The sequence below is a fragment of the Mustelus asterias genome, chromosome 23, assembly GCF_964213995.1.
Source record: "Mustelus asterias chromosome 23, sMusAst1.hap1.1, whole genome shotgun sequence".
NCBI lineage: Eukaryota > Metazoa > Chordata > Chondrichthyes > Carcharhiniformes > Triakidae > Mustelus > Mustelus asterias.
Genome location: NC_135823.1, coordinates 63,981,137 through 64,007,178, shown reverse-complemented (window position 1 = coordinate 64,007,178; position 26,042 = coordinate 63,981,137). Strand labels below are relative to the sequence as shown.

General features: G+C 48.8%; 1 protein-coding gene across 1 annotated transcript; it reads right to left on the bottom strand.

Annotated features, from left to right (window-relative positions):
* Positions 1–6,963: 6,963 nt before the first annotated feature.
* rmi2 (RecQ mediated genome instability 2) lies at positions 6,964–22,889 on the bottom strand. Its single transcript, XM_078239849.1, has 2 exons — positions 22,597–22,889; positions 6,964–7,963 (listed from the first exon to the last, which is right to left on the bottom strand). The coding sequence occupies exons 1-2, from the start codon at positions 22,865–22,867 to the stop codon at positions 7,815–7,817; spliced, it is 420 nt and encodes a 139-aa protein (XP_078095975.1). The 5' UTR covers positions 22,868–22,889; the 3' UTR covers positions 6,964–7,814.
* Between the last annotated feature and the right edge of the window lie 3,153 nt (positions 22,890–26,042).

Sequence of the window (26,042 nt, the reverse complement as noted above, 5' to 3'; positions counted from 1 at the left end):
GGGCATTCTAACACTAACTGTACAGAGGGTATTCTATCTAACACTAACTGTACAGAGGGTATTCTATCTAACACTAACTGTACAGAGGGTATTCTATCTAACACTAACCGTACAGAGGGTATTCTATCTAACACTAACCGTACAGAGGGTATTCTATCTAACACTAACCGTACAGAGGGTATTCTATCTAACACTAACTGTACAGAGGGTATTCTAACACTAACTGTATAGAGGGTATTCTATCTAACACTAACCATACAGAGGGTATTCTATCTAACACTAACTGTACAGAGGGTATTCTATCTAACACTAACTGTACAGACGGTATTCTAACACTAACTGTACAGAGGGTATTCTATCTAACACTAACTGTACAGAGAGTATTCTATCTAACACTAACCGTACAGAGGGTATTCTATCTAACGCTAACTGTACAGAGAATATTCTAACACTAACCGTACAGAGGGTATTCTATCTAACACTAACTGTACAGAGGGTATTCTATCTAACACTAACTGTACAGAGGGTATTCTATCTAACACTAACTGTACAGAGGGTATTCTAACACTAACTGTACAGAGGGTATTCTATCTAACACTAACTGTACAGAGGGTATTCTAACACTAACTGTACAGAGGGTATTCTATCTAACACTAACTGTACAGAGGGTATTCTAACACTAACCATACAGAGGGTATTCTATCTAACACTAACCGTACAGAGGGTATTCTATCTAACACTAACTGTACAGAGGGTATTCGAACACTAACTGTACAGAGGGTATTCTATCTAACACTAACTGTACAGAGGGTATTCTATCTAACACTAACTGTACAGAGGGTATTCTATCTAACACTAACTGTACAGAGGGTATTCTATCTAACACTAACCGTACAGAGGGTATTCTATCTAACACTAACTGTACAGAGGGTATTCTATCTAACACTAACTGTACAGAGGGTATTCTAACACTAACTGTACAGAGGGTATTCTATCTAACACTAACTGTACAGAGAGTATTCTAACACTAACCATACAGAGGGTATTCTATCTAACACTAACCGTACAGAGGGTATTCTATCTAACACTAACTGTACAGAGGGTATTCTATCTAACACTAACCGTACAGAGGGTATTCTATCTAACACTAACTGTACAGAGGGTATTCTATCTAACACTAACCGTACAGAGGGTATTCTATCTAACACTAACTGTACAGAGGGTATTCTAACACTAACTGTACAGAGGGTATTCTACCTAACACTAACTGTACAGAGAGTATTCTATCTAACGCTAACCGTACAGAGGGTATTCTATCTAACACTAACTGTACAGAGGGTATTCTACCTAACACTAACCGTACAGAGAGTATTCTATCTAACGCTAACTGTACAGAGGGTATTCTATCTAACACTAACTGGACAAAGGCTATTCTATCTAACACTAACCGTACAGAGGATATTCTATCGAACACTAACTGTACAGAGGGTATTCTAACACTAACTGTACAGAGGGTATTCTATCTAACACTAACTGTACAGAGGGTATTCTAACACTAACTGTACAGAGGGTATTCTATCTAACACTAACTGTACAGAGGGTATTCTAACACTAACCATACAGAGGGTATTCTATCTAACACTAACCGTACAGAGGGTATTCTATCTAACACTAACTGTACAGAGGGTATTCGAACACTAACTGTACAGAGGGTATTCTATCTAACACTAACTGTACAGAGGGTATTCTATCTAACACTAACTGTACAGAGGGTATTCTATCTAACACTAACTGTACAGAGGGTATTCTATCTAACACTAACTGTACAGAGGGTATTCTATCTAACACTAACTGTACAGAGGGTATTCTATCTAACACTAACTGTACAGAGGGTATTCTAACACTAACTGTACAGAGGGTATTCTATCTAACACTAACTGTACAGAGGGTATTCTAACACTAACCATACAGAGGGTATTCTATCTAACACTAACCGTACAGAGGGTATTCTATCTAACACTAACTATACAGACGGTATTCTATCTAACACTAACCGTACAGAGGGTATTCTATCTAACACTAACTGTACAGAGGGTATTCTGTCTGAGACTAGCTGTACAGAGGGTATTCTGTCTGGGATTAGCTGTACAGAGGGTATTCTATTGTGGGACTAGCTGTACAGAGGGTTTTCTGTCTGAGACTAGATTCCATAGTCACAAGGTCAAAAAATATCGATCTATAATTATACAAGAAAACTTTACTTGTTTCTTGAATTAGAATTATTTGTGACAAGCTGGAGAGCAGATGTTCATTGTGGAACCTTTTCTCCAGTGATGTTTCCAGCTCCTCCCTATTGAAATGGAAGCGTACTCCAGATGAATAGTTTTTTAAATTAAATTAAACGGGTGATCTCCATACTTCCAAAGATTGGTCCAGGGATATTCAGTGCGTGTCCTGGACTTTGCAGATTAATGATATTTATATATCACACATGGTGTAATAAGCGTACTGATCGCATCCCTTACCTATTGTTGAGTTTATTGTCAGCGCAGGGAGTGGTATTAACCACACTGCTATCTATGTACGACACATCGCTGCTACATTTAAGCAATTGTGTAAATGCACTCACTGCTTCTGTTTGTAACCATGTACAATATTCCTTCCTGGGATTTGGGGAAAAGGGATTTTCTATCGAAAATATAATTTTGCAGTTTACAGAAAACATAGTCATTTTAGGAGCTGATTAAACCGTAATGAAAATCAAACCAGAAATGTTGTGACTTCTTGAATGCAAGAACTGTTCTCATTGCTTTTCAAATCACATTTTTCCAACAGGTCAACATTCCTCCATTCTCCGACACTCCTCGCCCCAATCCCTGGGTCTGATCTTAGTCATAATGAGTTACAAGCAAAGTGTGAAACTTGCCTCAAGTTAATAATTCTCCATTCCTTGCTTAGAAACATTACATCTGAGTCTTGCTGGAAAAAGACATACTTTTAGAAAATCATGTCTCCACGGTGGCTCAGTGGTTAGCAGTGCCTCACAGCACCAGCGACCCGGGTTCGATTCCCGGCTTGGGTCACTGTCTGTGCTGAGTCTGCACGTCCTCCTTGTGTCTGAATGGGTTTCCTCCGGGTGCTCCGGTTTCCTCCCACAATCCGAAAGACATGCTGGTTATGTGCATTGGCCATGCTAAATTCTCCCTCAATGTACCCAAACAGGCGTCGGAGTGTGGCGACTCGGGGATTTTCACAGTAACTTCATTGCAGTGTTAATGTAAACCTACTTGTGACACTGATAAATAAACATTAAAATGTGTACGAGACAAAAAGGTTTGACAGCATGTCACAGTAATACTTAGGTTCTGTGCTGCAAGGCAACTCTTCATATACCTGGGAAAGAGGCTCTGTGGGGATTGTGGTTGGTGTGGACTCGATGGGCCAAATGGCCTCCTTCTGCACTGTAGGGATTCTATGACACATTTCAGCTCCTATTTCTTATGTTTTTATGTTCATGCAACTTTCACAAGAGTGGACTGTTTGCAAAGGTGCCATATTTAGTTGCTTGGCATTTCAAAAGCTGCGTATTGCTGAACAGAGATACATCTGTTGAAGCTTTTCCTGTTCAACTCATCAGGACAAATTCATGAATACCAAATTTCAGAAGGCACAATTTATGTAGAGTCAAACTATGTTGTTGACACCCCAAATTTGATCTTTGTGGTACCTCTGTGCGCCTGGTGTAGGTTGCAGGTTATAATGGGGTACAGAAAGTCAACTCTGGTGCGGAGGGAGATATCCTGGGCTCTTCACATGATAATTAACTATTAACTGAGGTAGAGGATTAGCCATGATCTTACAGAATGGTGGAGCAGGCTCGAAGAGCTGAATGGCAAATTAGGGCGGCACGGTGGTTAGCGCTGCTGCCTCACAGCACCAGGGACCCGGGTTCAATTCCGGCCTTGGGTCACTGTCTGTGTGGCGTCTGCACGTTCTTCCTGTGTCTGCCTCCGGGTGCTCCGGTTTCCTCCCACACTCCAAAGATGTGTAGGTTAGGTGGATTGGCCATGCTAAATTGTCCCTTAGTGTCAGGGGGATTAGCAAGGTAAGTGCCCCATTATAACCTGCAGCCTAACCAGGCACACAGCTGTACTAGTTAACCAGTTTCCCTCTTCCACTATTCCATAAACAGAAGGTCAATTCAAAGGCCCCACCACAGAAATTAAAAATTCCCATTTCAAAAAAAATCCATTGTCGGGTGTTGCTGTTGAAAAATGTCATTTGAGTCATATTCTAGGCACCACCGTGATTTTTGTACCAAGCACACAAACTTTGGAGAAACACACCACGCAAAACAGATTGAGCCAGCTACATAAAACCCCAAAGTTTAGTTCTTGTAACAGCTGCATTTCCCAAAGTGAGGAAATGAAACCAACAAACTCCACACGAGTGACATCAGCAGCAACCTCACATCTTCAGCTGAATGTTAGCCCTGGTTCAATTGGGTGCGCTCACACCCGAATCAAAAGGTTGTGGGTACAAGTCCCACTCCAGAGGGGCACGGTGGCACAGTGGTTAGCACTGCTGCCTCACAGCGCCAGGGACCTGGGTTCAATCCCAGCCTCGGGTCACTGTCTGTGCGGAGTCTGCACGTTCTCCCCGTGTCTAGTCGCCACACTCCGGCGGCTGTTCGGGTAACACTGAGGGAGAATTTAGCACGGCCAATGCACTTAACCAGCACGTCTTTCGGGCTGTGGGAGGAAACCGGAGCACCCGGAGGAAACCCACGCAGACGCGGGGAGAACGTGCAAACTCCGCACAGTCACCCAAGCCGGGAATCGAATCCTGGTCCCTGGCACTGTGAGGCAGCAGTGCTAACCCACTGTGCCATACATAGAGTTATGGGAAAGGGCCTGGGTGGGATCCTCTGTTGAAGAGTTGGTGCAAACCTGATGGGCTGAATGGCCTCTTTCTGCACTGTAGGGATTCTGTGATTCAAACAAAGTTGAGGCCAAAATTCCAGAGCAGTAATGAATGAGCACCACCCGGTGGGACACGCCATTTTTTGGATCAGACTCATGTAGATTCCTTGCTGTTATATTGTGTAATGTTAGGGGAGTTCTTCTCGGTGGTCTGGCCAATACTTCTCCCTCAACCAGCATCACTAAAACATTTATCTGGTCAATATCACATTGTTACTTGTGTGCAACTTGGCTGCGGTGTTAAAACAGCACTTCTTCAAAACTACCTCTTTGGTCGCCATACTCCTGGATGACCACCCGTTTGAGGTGACTGGTGGTGGTCTAACCCGCGGGTCACCACACCTCAGGCGAGGGGCAAGGTTGAGAATGTTCGTCGTAAGACGTCTCACAACACCAGGTTAAAGTCCAACAGGTTTATTTGGAATCACGAGCTTTCGGAGCGCTGCTCCTTCATCAGCCGGCATCTCCACACCGAGAATGTTCAGGAATAACGTCAGCCAGTACGGAAATGCTGTTGGCGTCACTTTGCTATCCAGCCAACAGAGCTAAACCGATCCCCAATACATCAGAGTGAGAGAAAATGAAGTTTTCCAGTTGGAGCATTGTGTGAGATTCATGTCATAGAAGATTCCTGTTTTCCACTTTCTGCCACAACATTTCTGCTCACTCTTGTGATGTGGGCAAAACTCGGAAGGCCAGCCTTCATTACTCCAATCCCAGTTGCCCTCCAGATAGTGGCACCCTGTGTTATTCATTCATGGGACATGGGTGTCACTGGCTGGGCCAATATTTATTGCCCATCCCTAGTTGCCCTTGTACAGAGGGTAGTTGAGAGTCAACCACATTGCTGTGGCTCTGGAGTCGCATGTAGGCCAGACCAGGTAAGGACGGCAGATTTCCTTCCTTAAAGGGCATTAGTGAACCGGATAGGTTTTTCCGACAATCGACAATGGTTTCATGGTCATCAGTAGATTCTTAAGTCCAGATATGTTTTTCTGAATTCAAATTCCACCATCTGCCGTGGCGGGATTTAAACCTGGGTCCCCAGAACATTAGCTGAGTTTCTGGATTAGATAGCAATAATACCACTAAGCCATCGCCTCCTTGGGAAGTTCCAGAATTCATCCGTGACAAGAAAGCAACAATGGCACATGCCCAAATCACAATGATGTATCTCTTGGAGGGAACTGAGAGGATGTGGTGGTGCCTTTACCTTGCCAGGTAATTCTTTAAAGAACACGCTAAGGTGTGTGCCCATCCTACTTCTTGGCCGGCATGGTAGTACAGTGGTTAGCACTGCTGCCTCACAGTGCCAGGGACCCGGGTTCAATTCCGGCCTCGAGTCACTGCCTGTGTGGAGTTTGCACGTTCTCCCCGTGTCTGTGTGGGTTTCCTCCGGGTGCTCCGGTTTCCTCCCAGTCTATAGATGTGTGGGTTAGGTTGATTGGCTATGCTAAGTTGACCCTAGTGTCAGGGGGATTAGCAGGGTAAATACATGGGGTTACAGGAATAGGGCCTGGGTGGGATTGTGGTCAGTGCAGACTCAATGGGCCGAATGGCCTTCTTATGCACTGTAGGGATTCTGTGGGATTGGATGATTCTCCAATACTGGATCACCAAAGGGGGAGCCTTCATTGCATTCTGGGAATGTAGTCTTAAGAGTGGGATGCAGATTGGCAATGGTACAAGTTCACCAGCGGGACATGGACAGAGGGAAAATGGTGGAGTTGGAGAGTCAACAACAGCTACCCGACAGGCGAGGAGAAACAGGAGATGATCAAAAAGTATCATACGGGGTCATACATGCACTGAGGAAACTTCAAATCATTTCTGCCATAATTTTATGGATGCTTTAAGTTGATTTTCCCCTCTTTGACAGGAGGGTGAAGTTTAGATGTTCCTCAAATATTTAGAAAATTATACATTCACCCAAACTGGAAAGGAAAAAAAAACAGCAGCCAGAACAATTGAAAAAGAAAATGAAGTTAAAAGCGGTAAGACAACTCACATTGTAGTATGAACACATTTTATTTAAGCCTCACACATTGCACACAATTATCAAACATCCTGGGTGCAGATTTCAAATTCCTGGAAAACTTACAGCACTTAAGCTGCAACCATTGGCCAACATGTCGGAGACACGAAGTGAGCCATCGTTTATCTTCCAATTCCAGCTGGCTCCTAACAATGGTTTTATATATATATATATATATATATTTATATATATATATTTATTCTAAGAAAGACAGATGCATCAGAGAATGGCTGAGGTTAAAGCCAGTTCCAGGAAGCGAAGCCATCATGGTAACTACATGTTTGGTCAGGGGATTTTTTTTACAACTTATTTCACCATGCTCAACCCTCATACTTTCCCTCTGGACTGGGGTGGCCACAGTAAGAAGTCTCACGACACCAGGTTAAAGTTCAACAGGTTCATTTGGTATCACGAGCTTTCGGAGCACTGCTCCTTCATCAGGTGAGTGGAGTGTCCACTCAGCTGATGAAGGAGCAGCGCTCCGAAAGCTCGTGATACCGAATAAACCTGTTGAACTTTAACCTGGTGTTGTGAGACTTCTTACTGTAATTACCCTCGATTAAATGAAATGCCCCCCTTCTGCCATGTATCATTGGTTCCTCACATTTGTGAGATTTGAACTCTTCATAGTTTTATCACACTCAACAGGTGAGGGCAGGATTTTGCCCATAATGCCTGGGATCAGTTTTAGGTCTTAAAGAATTCCATATCCTTGCTCCCTTCCCGAAGAGGTCACATCCTTTTGGATTCTCGAGTCGGTGCAAAGTCTCGGGGACAGGGTGGTCCTTGGACGAAATCTATGGAATGTTTTGGTGAAAATCCTCGACTTCAAGTTCCCACATGCTCCTGTGCAAAGCGTTACCAGACAGATCAGTCAATTTGACAGCACGTATTACAGGCTCGGGGCTGCGTGCCTGGACCACTCCCATCACCATCACATACTTCCCTGGAACAGAAAAGAAAACACAAAACATCAGGGGAGCTGCTGACAGTCCAAGATTCACATTCAGTACAAGAGGGGAAAATGCAGCAGATCCCAAAAGGGAAAATGCTGGAAAATCTCAGCGGGTCTGGCAGCATCTGTCAGGAGAGAAAAGAGCTGACGTTTCGAGTCCAGATGGCCCTTCGTCAAGGCAGATTAAAATGCAGCAGATGCTGGAAGTCTGAAAACTAAACCAGAAATGCTAATAACGTCCAGCAAGTCCCCAGCGTCTGGGGAGAAATAATCAGTCAAGTTGGTATCCTTTCATCAGAACTGATATTTAACGCACCAGAATGTTCTGTTCCACACACACACACACACACAGCAAAGTTGTCAATATGTACAGGCTATTTTGTTTCAGAAGGTATTGCATGAAGCAATTTGTTCCAATTCACTGTAGCTATCAGTAAATGGGAGTAACCCATTGCTCACTTGAGCATTGCTCACTTGAATCCCACCAAAGATCACCGGAATGTGCAATTGTCATAAAATGCTCAACAGAATGAAGCTACAGGAAATCATTGATGTAACTGTCGAAGCCACCCCCTTGCCTCTTCATTATCTAATTTTTTTTATCCATTTGGGAGACGTGGGGGCATACTCTCTTCCACCTTCTTCCGAGCTATGACTGTACCACGACATTCTGCGCCCTCGCCTTTCCTTCGCCCCTATGTACTCTACGAACGGTATGTTTTGTCTGTTTAGCGCGCCAAGAATCAATACTTTTCACTGTATACCAATGCATGTCACATGGCCCATCCCTAGTTGCTCTTGTTCAGAGGGCAGCTGAGAGTCAACCACATTGGCTGTGGCTCTGGAGTCACATGTAGGCCAGACCAGGTAAGGACGGCAGATTTCCTTCCCGAGAGGGCACTAGTGAACCAGATGGGTTTTTACAACAATCGACAATGGTTTCATGGTCATCAGTAGATTCTTAATTCCAGATATTTTTAAATCAAATTCAAATTCCACCATCTGCCGTGGCGGGATTCGAACCCGGGTCCCCAGAACATTAGCTGAGTTTCTGGATCAATAGTCCAGTGAAAATACCACGAGGCCATCACCTCTAATTATCTCATTATTGATGCAGGTGCATAAGTTGGCTGCTGCATTTTGCTTCATTGTGGTAATAGCAATTACACTTCAAACAGTACCTCATTGCCTGAGGTGCTGTGGCATATCCTGTGGGACTCCATCTACACTTCCCGCTGCCTCAGAAAAGCAGCCAACATAACCAAGCACCCTGGACATACTCTCTTCCACCTTCTTCCGTCGGGAAAAAGTTACAAAAGTCTGACATCATGTACCAGCCAACTCACGGGCAGCACGGTGGCACAGTAGTTAGCACTGCTGCCTCACAGCGTCAGGTTCGATTCCCGGTTTCGGTCACTGTCTGTGTGGACTTTGCACATTTTCCCCGTGTCTGTGTGGGTTTCCTCCGGGTGCTCCGGTTTCCTTCCACAGTCTAAAAATGTGCAGGTTAGGTGGATTGGCCATGCTAAACTGCCCCTTAGTATCAGGGCGATTAGCAGGGTAAACGTATGGGGCTATGGGGATAGAACTTGGGTGGGATTGTTGTCGGGGCAGACCCAATGGGCCGAATGGCCTCCTTCTGCACTGTATGGATTCTATGATAAGTACGTACCATAATGCTGCGCAGTGCAGACTGGCTCCCAACTCACCCTCATTAGCTGCGTGCCACCAACTTCCTACCATCACATTGACTGCCATTTTAATACATGTTCTGCAAAACAAAACTGCTCATCTATAACCAGCAAGAAAACAGTCCCATTCCATATTGAATGTATTGAAGAGGCGGCTGGATATAGCACTTGGGGCGAACGGGATCAAAGGTTATGGGGAGAAAGCAGGATTAGACTATTGAGTTGGATGATCAGCCATGATAGTGATGAATGCTGGAGCAGGCTCAAAGGGCCAAATGGCCTCCTCTTGCTCCCATCTTCTATGTTTCTATTTCCATGATGCCTCCAGCCGCTGGGCCAGACAGCTGCTGTTAATCCCCAGAAATAAAATTCAAGGAAAATGTCACAATTGCAGAGATCACAGCCAGGATAACAGGAACGAAAGGACAGAAACTGGAGGGGGAATTTTTCCAAACACCTACAGGAAAAGCTGCTTGCAGCTGGTTCCTCATTAACAAAAAAAATGGAAATCGGAAAGGAATGTAATTTTTTTAAAAACTTCACCAGGTTTTTTTTTATTTTAAGTTCAACGTCTGGCTATGTTTCTGCAGACTTCAACGTCTGGCCAAGTTGTTGTAAGCTAAAGGGTTCTTTTTTTTAAAAAAATGTTCAGCTGAAAAAAAAATTTGATTTTTTTAGCAAAACATGTTTATTAACAGGTTGAAGTGGTGCCCTAGATTAATGCGGTGTGGGTGCTGTCAGATCATCACATGATTAGTATTTGCTATGAACTGCCAGTCAGCACTCCAGGAAGTATTATTCTAATATTCACCCCAATTTTAGCCAGAGGCACCCAATACTGCTACACAGATCGAAACAACTATCCGTCCTGCACCGTACTTCATTGGAAAAGCATTTCGCTCATCTATTGAAATGTTAAACTAAAACAGAAAATGCTGGAAGGTCTCAGCAGGTCTGACAGCATCTGTGGGGAGAGAGAATAGAGCCAACGTTTCGAGTCTGGATAGCATAAGAGCTAGGAGCAGGCGTTGGCCATCTGGCCCCTCGAGCCTGCTCCACCATTCAATAAGATCACGGCTGATCTTTTCCTGGACTCAGCTCCACTTACCCGCCCGTTCCCCCCTTAATTCCTTCACTGTTCAAAAATCTATCTATCCTTGCCTTAAAAACATTCAATGAGGTAGCCTCAACTGCTTCACTGGGCAGGGAATTCCACAGATTCACAACCCTTTGGGTGAAGAAGTTCATCCTCAACTCAGTCCTAAATCTGCTCCCCCTTATTTTGAGATGCCGACGTTGGATTGGGGTGGGCACAGTAAGAAGTCTCACTACACCAGGGTAAAGTCCAACAGGTTTATTTGGTGTCACGAGCTTTTGGAGCGCTGCTTCTTTATCAGGTAAGCCCCCTAGTTCTAGTTGTACCCGCCATTGGAAACAACCTCCCTGCTTCTATCTTGTCTATTCCCTTCATAATCGTATATGTTTCTATAAGATCTCGCCTCTGACTCCTCGTCAGAGCTGAATTCAAAGCTGAGATTTTCCAGCATTTTCTGTTTTTGTTTCAGATTCAAGCATCCGCAGTATTTTGCTTTTATCTTACTGAAATGCTAAACCTACTTCAAGTACTTGAGAATGACCTCGAGGGCACAGCACACAGGGCTGTTATGTATGGGTGGCACAGTGGTTAGCACTGCTGCCTCACAGCGCCAGGGACCCGGGTTCGATTCCCAGCTTGGGTCACTGTCTGTGCGGAGTCTGCACGTTCCCCCCGTGTCTGCGTGGGTTTCCTCCGGGTGCTCCGGTTTACCCTCTCAGTCCGAAAGATGCGCTGGTTAGGAACATTGATCAGAACAGGCGCCGGACTGTGGCGACTAGGAGTAACTTCACAGTAACTTCATTGCAGTGTTAATGTAAGCCTTACTTGTGGCTAAGAAATAAACTTTAACTTTAAAACTTGTTCACCCGAGATTCCTCATTTCAAACACAAGATGCATTTTTTAAATTCTGACTGCACATTTGCAAAGTTGCAGTTGTGCGAAATTCGGGGCGTTGGGCTGCATTCTGGATCTGAGAACATTCGTTCAGGACACAATCCGCCAATTTAAACAAACTGTGCAGGAAGTGCCTACACTTTTTATGTTGTAACTGCAGTTTGAAAAGAATCAGCTATTTGTCTTCGATCCTCTTGGTCTTGTTTTTGTTTCCCAATCTGAAAGACAGCGGCTTGTGCTGGGGACAGTTTGGGAGGTGCCCTGCGTTCTCCTGCATCGTACCAGAGCAGTTAAGCTTCACACGATGGCAAATGCCCATTGAAAGATTAATTGTGAAAGACATTGCAGGCAAACTCAATCTAGACCCTACCAGCAACTCGCCGGTGCACTTTCCAACAGCGGCCAAGGGGTGGCTGCAAAGTCTGGTCCAACTTTAGCTGTCTCCGCCTCCCCCAAGTTGCTAGCACCATCAATCACGACACTGGAGTGGAAGAGGAGGCCATTCGGCCCATCGAACCTGCACTGACAACAATCCCACCCAGGCCCTACATATCCCCGTAACCCTACGTATTTACCCTGATAATCCCGGGGCGGTACGGTGGCACTGCTACCTCACAGTGCCAGGGACCCGGGTTCGATTCCCGGTTTGGGTCACTCTCTGTGCAGAGTCTGCATGTTCTCCCCGTGTCTGCGTGAGGTTTCCTCCGGGTGCTCCGGTTTCCTCCCACAGTCCAAAAGACGTGCTGGTTAGGTGCTAAATTCTCCCTCAGTGTACCCAAACAGGCGCTGGAGTGTGGCGACTCGGGGATTTTCACAGTAACTTCATTGCAGTGTTAATGTAAGCCTACTTGTGATACCATTAAATAAACTTTAGAATAACCCCCAAAACTAAGGAACAATTTAGCATGGCCAATCAACCCACTGCTGCATCTTTGGACTGTGGGAGGAAACCCGGAGCACCCGGAGGAAACCCACGCAGACACGGGGAGAATGTGCAAACTCCACACAGACAGTGACCCAAGCAGGGAATCGAACGTGGGTCCCTGGTGCTGTGAGGCAGCAGTGCTAACCACTGTGCCGCCCATTATCAGCAAGGGAGCATTCACAATCCTCTGGGAAAGAGATTTCCAAAGATTCACAACCGTTCGAGTGAAGCAATTTCTCCAAATCCCAGTCCGAAATGATCAGCCCCTTATCAAAGAACAAAGAACAGTACAGCACAGGAAAGTCCCTTCGGCCCTCCAAGCCTGTGCTGCTCATTGGTCAAACTAGACCATTCGTTTGTATCCCTCCATTCCCAGACTGCTCATGTGACTATCCAGGTAAGTCTTAAACGACGCCAGCGTGTCTGCCTCCGCCACCCTACTTGGCAGCGCATTCCAGGCCCCCACCACTCTGTGTAAAAAATATCCCTCTGATATCGGAGTTATACCTCGCCCCTCTCACCTTGAGCCCGTGACCCCTCGTGATCGTCACCTCCAACCTGGGAAAAAGCTTCCCACTGTTCACCCTATCTATACCCTTCATAATTTTGTACACCTCCATTAGGTCACCCCTCATTGTCCGTCTTTCCAGGAAGAACAAGCCCAGTTTACCCAATCTCTCCTCATAGCTAAGACCTTCCATACCAGGCAACATCCGGTAAACCTTCTCTGCACTCTCTCTAAAGCCTCCACGTCCTTCTGGTAGTGCGGCGACCAGAACTGGACGCAGTGCTCCAAATGTGGCCTAACCAGCGTTCTATACAGCTGCATCATCAGACTCCAGCTTTTATACTGTATACCCCGTCCTATAAAGGCAAGCATGCCATATGCCTTCTTCACCACCTTCAAGGATTTGTGGACTTGCACACCTAGGTCCCTCTGTGTTTCTATACTCTTGATGGCTCTGCCATTTATTGTATAACTCCCCCCTACAGTAGTTCTTCCAAAATGCATCACTTTGCATTTATCCGGATTAAATCCCATCTGCCATTTCTCCGCCCAATTATCCCGAGACTGTGCCCCCGTGTTTTAGATTCTCCAATCAACAATCTCTCAGCATTCCCCCCATTCAGCCCCTTCAGAATTTTGGACATTTCATTGAGATCCCCTCTTATTCGGCCTCCCACTCGCAGACATCAGGGGACCCCCCCAACCCCACTACCACTCACAGACGACCTCCCCCTCCCCCACAGAGAACGGAGGCCCCATTTGCACAGTTCACAAAATAAATCAAGTATCTTCCCCTCCACCACCCAACGTTTATCTGATGTTAAACGCCACCAATTTGATGGTCCACTGTGGTGAATGTTACGAGTTTCTCCTCCTTCTGCCCTCCAAAGGCATTCAGCCTTTGACCAAAACATTCTCCGGTGAGCGCAGCAGAGGACAGGAACATGCTGTCCACAGCACCCCGGTTGGTGACTCTCGACTTGCCGACCCTTTCACTGCACTGTCCGTGCCCGCTTTCCCGAGCACTGGCTCTCACTTCCCAGACAGTTTGCGTCAAACCCGGAGACTTCCTCCTCAAAGCTCGAAAAACAAAACCACAGACCAGTTTTGGCTTCTCATCTTGGTTTTTGACAGGTGGTGAACTTTCAGCCGAGCAGGTCGCTCAGTTTCACGCAGCAAGAAAACCGGCCTCAGAGCTCCATCGGACGATTCCCCCTCCCTCAACCCCCCCACTCCCCGCCAGCCCCCGCTGCAGCTCCACCAGTTTCTGACACCCTCTTGCAGAGGCCATTAGCCGCTCAGAGGAGCGAGTGCGTTATAAACTTTGATCACACTGGTGTGTGTGTTAACGCATGGTAAATGCAGATAAACTTTCACTTTCCCCTAACATTTCAATCATTCAATGACAGTAAAATCCACGGTTTAAATGCTCAAAGTCAGTAAAACCTTTGACCGTAGCCGAACAACAGTAAGAACACAATACAAAATTAACGCTTTCTCCCCCCCGTCAGGTTGGATACATTTTTCCGCTGACCATTTTTTAATTTATTTATTTATTAGTGTCACAAGTAGGCTTACATTAATACTGCAATGAAGTTACTGTGAAAATCCGCATTCTGAAAGACGTGTTGGTTAGATGCATTGACCTGAACAGGCGCCGGAGTGTGCCGACCAGGGGAATGTCACAGTAACTTCATGATGTGGAAATTGCGGTGTTGGACTGGGGTGGGCACAGTTAGTCGTCTCACAGCACCAGGTTAAAATCCAACTGGTTTATTTGGTAGCACGAGCTTTCGGAGCACCTCTCCTTCTCCACTCCACTCACCTGATGAAGGAGCAGCGCTCCAAAAGCTCGTGCTACCAAATAAACCTGTTGGACTTTAACCTGGTGCTGTGAGACTACTTACAGTAACTTCATTGCAGTTTCAATGTAAGCCTTACTTGTGACTAATAAATAAACTTTAACTCTCCTATCTCATTGGTGAAAAGCCTTTGGCTCATTACTAATTATTTTTCTTCCCCATTGACCAATTTGGTGAAATATAAACTTTTATATTACACAAAACCAAATCACGTTCCACCAGGAAAGCTCACACCATCACAGCGAGACGAGGGTTCAGATCAGTGGGACATCAGATGTTATGACCCCAGGGATGAAATGGAAGATTTGATTTATTGTCACATGCATATACAGTGAAAAGTATTGTTTCTTGTGCGCTGTACAAACAAAGCATACCATTCATAGAGAAGGAAAAGAGTGAGTGCAGAATGTAGTGTTACAGTCATAGCTAGGGTGTAGAGCAAGATCAGCTTAATGCAAGGTAAGTCCATTCAAAAATCTGATGGCAGCAGGGAAGAAGCTGTTCTTGAGTTGGTTGGTACATGACCTTAGACTTTTGTATCTTTTTCCCGACGGAAGGTGGAAGAGAGAATGTCCGGGGTCTTTAATTATGTTGGCTGCTTTTCCGAGGCACCGGGAAGTGTAGACAGAGTTAATGGATGGGAGGCTGGTTTGCGTGATGGATTGGTTAGATTACTTGTGCAAAGCCATAACTGAGAGACAGACAACAAGACTTCCACAAAACTCTGAGTCACTTTTAGGAGTTTCAGTTCCATTTTCCACGTCTCTACAATCCTCCCATATGCATTGGAGTTTAGAAGAATGGGGTGGGGGGGATGATCTTAATGAGTAACAAGATCCTGAGGGGGCTTGACAGGGTGGATGCTGTGAGGATGTTTCTTTACTGCAGGGAAATACAGAACTGGAGGTGGGGAGAGAACATAGAATGGGAGGGGCAACATAGAATGGGAGGCAAGGGGTCTCCCATTTAAGATGGGGACGAGGAGAAACTTCTCAGAGATGTTAGTCTTTGGGATTCACTGCCACATATAGTGGTCCTCGACCCAACCATCTTCATTCGTGACCCCCTCTCCACCATAAGTCAGAAGTGAGGGTGTTTGCTGATGATTGCGCAATGTTCAGTATCATTCGCTATTCCTCAGCTACTGAAGTAGTCCATATCCAAATGCAGTAAGACCTAGACAACATTCAGGCTGTGGCTGATAAATGGCAAGCTACACTCGTGCCACATTGGTGTCAGGCAAAGACCAACTCTCCATTGCCCACTCAATGGCATGACCATCGCTGAATCGCCCCCAACATCAACATCCTGGGGGTTACCACCGACCAGAAACTGAACCGGCCGTATTAATATTGTGGCTACAAGAGCAAGTCAGAGGCTGGGAACTCTGCAGCAAGTAACTCACCTCCCAGCTCCCCAAAGCCTGTTCACCATCTATAAAGCACGGGTCAGGAGTGTGATAGAATACTCTCCACTTGACTGGATGAGTGCAGCTCCAACAATACTCAGCTGTTAAACACCAGTAGCGACAAAGCAACCCACTTGATTGGCACCCCATCCACCACCTTAAACATTCACTCTCCCCACCATCAATGTTCAGTTTGTACCATGACGTGGAGATGCCAGCGTTGGACTGGAATGGGCACCGTAAGACTCACAACGCCAGGTTAAAGTCCAACAGGTTTATTCGGAATCACGAGCTTTCGGAGTGTTTCGAAAGCTCTCCGAAAAGCGCTCCGTTCCAAAAACTCGTGATTCCAAATAAACCTATTGGACTTTAACCTGGCGTTGTGAGACTTCTTACAGTTTGTACCATCTACACAATGTACTGCATCAACTCACTAAGGCTCCTTTGACAGCACCTCCCAAACTGTGACCTCTATCACTTTGACGGACAAGGGCAGCAGGCGCATGGGAAACCACCACCTGTAAGTTTTCCTTCAAGACACACACCATCCTGATTTGGAAATATACCGCCATCACTGTCACTGGGTCAAAATCCTGGTGCACAAGGCAGACTTTCTATTCCCAGAGCTTTTCTCCTGGAACAGGTCGCAAGTCTGTCGCCAGAGGCTTATAGCTCGAGGGGCACCAATCCACATCAACAGTGGCTGACCAGGAGTCTCTCCCGCTCTCACTGCCAGCCACTGGTGCGTTTGGGAGGATTTTTCAGGCTGATATTCAACCTGTTGGACACGCACTTTCCTTGGCCATCCAGTCCTCGGGTGGGACTCGAACCCAGAGCTTCTGGCTCAGAGGCAGGGACATTAACCCACTGCGCCCCCAGATCCTTTTTTCTGGCCCATTGTGTTTGTGCTGGTTCTCTGGAGGACCAATTCACCTCTCCCCACCTATTCTGTCCAGGCCCATGATTTTGAACACCTCCATCAAATCTCCTCTCAACCTTCTCTTTGAAGAAACAAAGGGTTGATAAGAGTAATACAGTCCACGCCATGTGGGTTTTCAAAAGGGCTTCTTCACATGGCTTCCTCCCACAGTCCAAAAGACGTGCTGGTTAGGTGCATTGGCCATGCTAAATTCTCCCTCAGTGTACCCGAACAGGGGCCGGAGTGTGGCGACTGGGGGATTTTCACAGTAACTTCATTGCAATGTTAATGTAAGAAACATAAGTGTTGTCCACCTTCTGCTGTCAGGAAAAAGATACAAAAGTCTGAGATCACGCACCAACTGACTCAAGAACAGCTTCCTCCCTGCTGCCATCAGACCTTTGAATGGACTTACCTCATATTAAGTTGATCTTTCTCTACGCCCTAGCTATGACTATAACATTACATTCTCCTTTCCTTCTCCCCTATTACTCTATGAGCAGTATGCTTTGCCTGTATAGCATGCAAGAAACAATACTTTTCACTGCATACTAATACATGCGCCAATAATAAATCAAATCAAATCCATAGAGGTTGATGCTGGAATATAAGACAGACCTCTTTTACCCAGAGAATGGTTAGAACGTGGAACTCGCTACCACAAGTAGATGAGACAACTCACATGGATGCATTTAACAAGAAGCGGAATGAAGGAGGAATGGAGCGTATTGATGGGATTCAATGAAGTTGGGTGGGAGCAGGCTGACATAAAGCACCAGCACAGATACACGGACTGAATGGTCTGCGCCTGAGCTGTACTTACGATGCGATTAAGGGCTCACACCCAGATCTGCTTGTCCCATACCTGCTTTGGACTTTGTCAATCCATCAGCAACAACTAAAACATAGAAACTAGAAGCAGCAGGAGGCCGTTCGGCCCTGTTCCACCATTCAATTTGATTATGGCTGATCATCAAATTCAATATCCTGATCCCACCTTCCCTCCATATCCCTTGATCCCTTTAGCACCAAGAGCTATAGCTGGCGGCACGGTGGCACAGTGGTTAGCACTGCTGCCTCACAGCGCCAGGGACCCGGGTTCGATTCCCAGCTTGGGTGGCTGTCTATGCGGAGTCTGCACATTCTCCCTGTGTCTGCGTGGGTCTCCTCCGGGGGCTCCGGTTTTCTCCCACGCTCCAAAGATGTGCAGGTTAGGTGAATTGGACATGCTAAACTCTCCCTCAGTGTACCCGAACAGGCACCGGAGTGTGGCAAGTAGGGGATTTTCACAGTAACTTCATTGCAGTGTTAATGTAAGTCTACTTGTGACAGTAATAAATAAACTTTAACTTTAAAAGGTGTGCCCTATACAGTTGCAGCAAAACATCCCTATACTCCCGCTATGAAGGCCAACATACTATTTGCTTTCTTCACTGCCTATAACACCTGCACAACAATGTTGTGTTACTAAGCAGAATGCTTAATAAAGAGTTGGCCTTATTGAAACATGCAAGAGGAGACTCCCAGGAGGATGTTTCCATCCATGGAGGGACTAGAGCTAGGGGACACAGTTGAAAAGTGAAAGGTCTCCCTTTTAACACAGGAATGAGATATTTTTCCTCCGAGTCGTAGGTCTGTGATACTCTCTTTCCCTGAAAGCTGTGGAGGCTGAATTTATTTAAGGCTGAATTACGCATATTTTTAATAGACAACATGCAAGGCAGAGAGGAAAGCGGACTTGATACCACAACCAGATCAGCCCTGATCTTATTGAATGGTCGAGCAGGCTTGAAGGACCGCATGGCCTACCCCTGCTCCCAGGTCCTACGAGTTCCTCAGGGGAGTGCCCTAGGCCCAACCATCTTCAGCTGCTTCATCAATGACCTTCCTTCCATCATAATGTCAGAAGTGGGGACGTTCGCCAATCATTGCGCAATGTTCAGCACCATTCAAAATTCCTCAGATATTGAAACAGTCCATGTTCACAGAATCACAGAAGCCCTACAGTGCAGAAAGAGCCATTTGGCCCATCGAGTCTGCACCGACCACAATCCCACCCCAGCCCTACCCCCTTATCCCTACATATTTACCCGCTAATCCCTCTAACCTACGCATCTCAGGACACTAAGGGGCAATTTTAGCATGGCCTATCAACCTAACCCGCACATCTTTGGTTTGTGGGAGGACACCGGAGCACCCGGAGGAAACCCACGCAGACACGAGGAGAATGTGCAAACTCCACACAGACAGTGACCCAAGCCGGGAATCGAACCCAGGTCCCTGGAGCTGTGAAGCAGCAGTGCTAACCACTGTGCTACATGCCGCCCAAATCAAATGCTGCAAAACCTGGGCAATATTCAGGCTTGGGCGAAGAAGCGACAAGTAACATTCACGCCACACAAATGCCAGGCAATCACCATCTCCAACAAGAGATCATCTAACCATCACTCCTTCACGTTCAATGGCATTACCGTCACTGAATCACCCACTATCAACATCTTAAGGGCTACCATTGACCAGAAACTGACCTGGACTAGCCGTATAAATACAGTGGCTACAAGAGCAGGTCAGAGGCTGGGAATTCGACAGAGAGTAACTCACCTCCTGACTCCCCAAAGCCTGCCCCACAAGGCACATGTCAGGAGTGTGATGGAACACTCCCCACTTGCCTGGATAAGCGCAGCTCCAATAACACCCAAAAAGCTCAACACAATCCAGCCCACTTGATTGGCACCAGATCCACAAACATCTACTCCCTCCAGCACCAACGCTCAGTAGCAGCAGTGAGTACTCTCTACAAGGTACAATGCAGTAATGCACCAAGGGTTCTGAGGCCGCATCGTCCTAACCCACGACCTCTACCATCTAGAAAGAGAAAAGCAGTAAACACCAGCTGAATGCTCCAGCCACTCACTATCCTGACTTGGAAACATACCACCGTCCCTTCACTGTCACTGGGTCAAAATCCTGGAATAACAGCACTGTGGGAGTACCTACACCTCAGGGACTGCAGCGATTCAAGAAGGCAGCTCACCACCACCTCCTCAAGGGCAATTAGGGATGAGTGATAGAGCTGGCTAACCCACGATGCACACATCCCGTAAGGGGGTCCCAATAAAATTCCCACACAAACATGACGTGTGTCACAGCCCGCTCCAATCAACACGAGAAATGTCGGTACAGTCTGGGGGGGGTGTCCGGATTGAGGGAAGGTGTCCGAATGGGGGGGGGGGCATCCGAATGGGGGGGGGGGGCATCCGAATGGGGGGGGGGGAGGGCATCCGAATGGGGGGGGGGGGAGGGCATCCGAATGGGGGGGGGGGAAGGGCATCCGAATGGGGGGGGGGGAAGGGCATCCGAATGGGGGGGGGGGAAGGGCATCCGAATGGGGGGGGGGGAAGGGCATCCGAATGGGGGGGGAGGGCATCCGAATGGGGGGGGAGGGCATCCGAATGGGGGGGGAGGGCATCCGAATGGGGGGGGAGGGCATCCGAATGGGGGGGGAGGGCATCCGAATGGGGGGGGAGGGCATCCGAATGGGGGGGGAGGGCATCCGAATGGGGGGGGAGGGCATCCGAATGGGGGGGGAGGGCATCCGAATGGGGGGGGAGGGCATCCGAATGGGGGGGGAGGGCATCCGAATGGGGGGGGAGGGCATCCGAATGGGGGGGGGGAGGGCATCCGAATGGGGGGGGGGGAGGGCATCCGAATGGGGGGGGGGGAGGGCAGCCGAATTGGGGGGGAGGGCAGCCGAATTGGGGGGGAGGGCAGCCGAATTGGGGGGGGAGGGCAGCCGAATTGGGGGGGCGGGCAGCCGAATTGGGGGGGGAGGGCAGCCGAATTGGGGGGGAGGGCAGCCGAATTGGGGGGGAGGGCAGCCGAATTGGGGGGGAGGGCAGCCGAATTGGGGGGGAGGGCAGCCGAATTGGGGGGGGAGGGCAGCCGAATTGGGGGGGGAGGGCAGCCGAATTGGGGGGGGAGGGCAGCCGAATTGGGGGGGGAGGGCAGCCGAATTGGGGGGGGGAGGGCAGCCGAATTGGGGGGGGAGGGCAGCCGAATTGGGGGGGGAGGGCAGCCGAATTGGGGGGGGAGGGCAGCCGAATTGGGGGGGGGGAGGGCAGCCGAATTGGGGGGGGGAGGGCAGCCGAATTGGGGGGGGGAGGGCAGCCGAATTGGGGGGGGAGGGCAGCCGAATGGGGGGGAGGGCATCCGAATGGGGGGGGGGAGGGCATCCGGATGGGGGGGGGAGGGCATCCGGATGGGGGGGGGAGGGCATCCGGATGGGGGGGGGGGGAGGGCATCCGGATGGGGGGGAGAGGGCATCCAGATGGGGGGGAGGGCATCCGGATCGGGGGGGAGGGCATCCGGATTGGAGGGGGGGGAGGGCGTCCGGATGGGAGGGGGGGAGGGCGTCCGGATTGGAGGGGGGGAGGGCGTCCGGATTGGAGGGGGGGAGGGCATCCGGATGGGAGGGGGGGGAGGGCGTCCGGATGGGAGGGGGGGGAGGGCGTCCGGATGGGGGGGGGGGAGGGCGTCCGGATGGGGGGGGGGAGGGCGTCTGGATGGGGGGGGAAGGGCGTCTGGATGGGGGGGTGTCCGGATTGGGGGGGGTCTGTGTCCGGATGGGGGGGCGTCTGGATGGGGGGGTGTCCGGATGGGGGGGGGAGGGCATCCAGATGGGGGGGGAGAGGGCATCCGGATGGGGGGGAGAGAGCATCCGGATGGGGGGGGGAAGAGGGCATCCGGATGGGGGGGGAGAGGGCATCCGGATGGGGGGGGAGAGGGCATCCGGATGGGGGGGAGAGGGCATCCGGATGGGGGGGGGAGAGGGCATCCGGATGGGGGGGGGAGAGGGCATCCGGATGGGGGGGGAGAGGGCATCCGGATGGGGGTCAAGGGCTCCGGATGGGGGTCAAGGACGCCGGATGGGGGGAGGGGTTCTGGTTGGGGGGGTGCCTGGACGGGGTGGGGGGGGGTGCCTGTATGGGGGGAGGGATCCGGATTGCTTGGGGGAGGGGGGGGGTCTGGTTGGGGAGGGTCCGGATGGTGGGGGGGGAGGGGTCCGGAGGGGGGGGGGGAGGGGTCCGGAGGGGGGGGGGGAGGGGTCCGGAGGGGGGGGGGAGGGGTCCGGATAGGGGGGAGGGGTCCGGATAGGGGGGGAGGGGTCCGGATTGGGGTGGGGGTTCTGAATGGGGGGGCGCCTGGATGGGGGGATCCGGATTGCTTGGGGGAGGGGTTCTGGATGGGGGGTGGGGGTGGGGTGTCTGTGGGTGTATTTGTTCCTGGGTCAGATCTCCCCCCTCTCCCGGCCCCCGGTTACCTGCCGCCAGGCACGGCCTCCCCCTGGGCGCCGCGGCCGCCCCGGTGACGGTGAAGCAGCCGCTGGGGTCCAGCAGGCGGAGGCTGGTGTTGTCCTGGGCCCGCACCTCCTGCACCTCGCCCTGCATCCACACCGCGCCCACCCGCAGCGGAGCCCGGCCGCCCTCCCGCCGCAGCAGCAGCCCTGAGCCGCCGGCCCCGCGGGGCTCGCACTGCCGCAGCTGCCCCGACAGCAGCTTGAGGGGCGGCGCACAACCCGGGGCCCGCTCCATCCGCACCGCCAGTCCGCGCCAAAACAGCCAAACAGAGGGCTGGGCGCCCGTGCCAAAACGGCCAATCAGAGGGCTAAGCGCCAGGCGCTCCACCAATCACAGCGCTGGAAGCCAGCGGGTCCGCCAATCGGAGCACAGAACTGTATATTAACCAATCAAAAGGCCATACTGCCATATTGACCAATCATAGAGGAGTAGAAATTCCACCAATCAAAGAACATAGAATTAACCAATCACAGAGCTGGTGAATCTCCACCATTCACAGAACAGGACATTGACCAATCACAGAGCTGGGAAATCTTCACCAATCAAATAACAGGAAATTGTCCAATCACAGCACTGCAGGATCTACACCAATTAAAAACAGCTAAATTAACAATTTAAAGACAGTTAACCAATCAGTAGGTAGCATCAACTATCTTGACCAATCGAAAAGCTGAAGAACTTTGACCAATTAGAAATAGCTATATTAACCAATCACAAAGCTAGGCAAGTTTGGTCAATCAGAGAAGAAGGAGGTGCATTAACCAATCATCAGGCAGTGTCATCTGCATTGCCCAATCATTGAGGCACAAAGGTCATGTCTGCCAATCAGAGGAATGTTTTAATGTCTTAACCAATCAAGAGGCAAATCCAGCTACTTCGACCAATCATAAGCTGCAGAGGTGTGGACACACCTGTTATTGGGTGTCAAGGGAAAGTGAAATGTTCTAAGAACATAAGAAATAGGAGCAGGAGTCGGCCATCTAGTCCCTCGATCCTGCCCCACCATTCAATAAGATCATGGCTGATCTGAAGTGGATCAGTTCCACTTACCCACCTGATCCCCATAATCCCTAATTCCCTTACCGATCAAGAATCCATCTATCCGTGATTTAAACATATTCAACGAGGTAGCCTCCACCACTTCAGTGGGCAGAGAATTCCAGAGATTCACCACCCTCTGAGAGAAGTTCCTCCTCAACTCTGTCCTAAACTGACCCCCCTTTATTTTGAGGCTGTGCCCTCTAGTTCTAGTTTCCTTTCTAAGTGGATAGAATCTCTCCACCTCTACCCTATCCAGCCCCTTCATTATCTTATAGGTCTCTATAAGATCCCCCCTCAGCCTTCTAAATTCCAATGAGTACAAACCCAATCTGCTCAGTCTCTCCTCATAATCAACACCCCTCATCTTTGGTATCAACCTGGTGAACCTTCTCTGCACTCCTTCCAAGTCCAAAGATGTGCGGGTTAGGTTGATTGGCCAGGTTAAAAATTGCCCCTTAGAATCCTAAAATGCGTAGTTTAGAGGGATTAGCGGGTAAATATGTGGGGGTAGGGCCTGGGTGGGATTGTGGTCGGTGCAGATTCGATGAGCTGAATGGTCTCCTTCTGCACTGTAGGGTTTCTATGAATATATCCTTCCGCAAATAAGGGGACCAATACTGCACATAGTATTCCAGCTGCGGCCTCACCAATGCCCTGTACAGATGCAGCAAGACATCTCTGCTTTTATATTCTATCCCCCTTGCGATATAGGCCAACATCCCATTTGCCTTCTTGATCACCTGTTGCACCTGCAGACTGGGTTTTTGCGTCTCATGCACAAGGACCCCCAGGTCCCTTTGCACAGTAGCATGTTGTAATTTTTTTCCATTTAGATAATAATCCAATTTGCTATTATTTCCTCCAAAGTGAATGACCTCACATTTGTCAACGTTATACTCCATCTGCCAGATCCTCGCCCACTCACTCAGCCTGTCCAAATCTCTCTGCAGACCTTCTACGCCCTCCACACGATTCACTTTTCCACTTATCTTTGTGTCGTCTGCAAACTTTGTTACCCTACACTCAGTTCCCTCCTCCAGATCGTCTATATAAATGGTAAATACTTGAGGCCCCAGTACCGATCCCTGCGGCACGCCACTAGTTACCATCCGCCAACCAGAAAAGCACCCATTTATTCCGACTCTCTGCTTCCTGTCGGATAGCCAATCCCCAATCCATGCTAACACCCTACCCCCAACTTCGTGTGACCCAATCTTTTTCAGCAACGTTTTGTGAGGCACCTTATCAAACACCTTTTGGAAATCCAAAAACACCGCATCCACCGGTTCCCCTCCGTCAACCGCACTAGTCACATCTTCATAAAAATCCAACAAGTTCGTCAGGCACGACTTTCCCCTCATGAATCCATGCTGCGTCTGCTTAATTGAACCATTCTTATCCAGATGGCCTGCTATTTCTTCTTTAATGATAGATTCCAGCATTTTCCCAACTACAGACGTTAAGCTAACCGGCCTGTAGTTACCCGCCTTTTGTTTATTTCCTTTTTCAAACAGCGGCGTAACATTAGCCGTTTTCCAATCCGCCTGGAAAATGTTCCTGGAATCTGGAATGAATGATGTGGAGATGCCGGCGTTGGACTGGGGTAAACACAGTAAGAAGTTTAACAACACCAGGTTAAAGTCCAACAGGTTTATTTGGTAGCAAATACCATTAGCTTTCGGAGCACTGCTCTTTCGTCAGATGGAGTGGAAATCTGCTCTCAAACGGGGCACAGAGACACAAAATCAAGTTACAGAATACTGATTAGAATGCGAATCCCTACAGCCAACCAGGTCTTAAAGATACAGACAATGTGAGTGGAGGGAGCATTAAGCACAGGTTAAAGAGATGTGTATTGTCTCCAGACAGGACAGCCAGTGAGATTCTGCAAGTCCAGAAGACAAGCTGTGGGGGTTACAGATAGTGTGACATAAACCCAACATCCCGGTTTAGGCCGTCCTCATGTGTGCGGAACTTGGCTATCAGTTTCTGCTTAGTGACTCTGCGCTGTCATGTGTCGTGAAGGCCGCCTTGGAGAACGCTTACCCGAAGATCAGAGGCTGAATGCCCGTGACCGCTGAAGTGCTCCCCCACAGGAAGAGAACAGTCTCGCCTGGTGATTGTCGAGCTGTTTTCATTCATCCGTTGTCATAGCATCTGCATGGTTTCCCCAATGTACCATGCCTCGGGACATCCTTTTCTGCAGCGTATCAGGTAGACAACGTTGGCTGAGTTGCAAGAGTAGGTGCCGTGTACCTGGTGGATGGTGTTCTCACGTGAGATGATGGCATCCGTGTCGATGATCCAGCACGTCTTGCAAAGGTTGCTGTGGCAGGGTTGTGTGGTGTCGTGGTCACTGTTCTCCTGA

Coding starts and splice junctions, on each gene's coding strand:
- rmi2 (XM_078239849.1), bottom strand. CDS start 22,867: ATGGAGCGGGCCCCGGGTTGTGCGCCGCCCCTCAAGCTGCTGTCGGGG. Junction 7,964..22,596: donor GAGGCCGTGCCTGGCGGCAG/GTAACCGGGGGC, acceptor TTTCTGTTCCAG/GGAAGTATGTGATGGTGATG.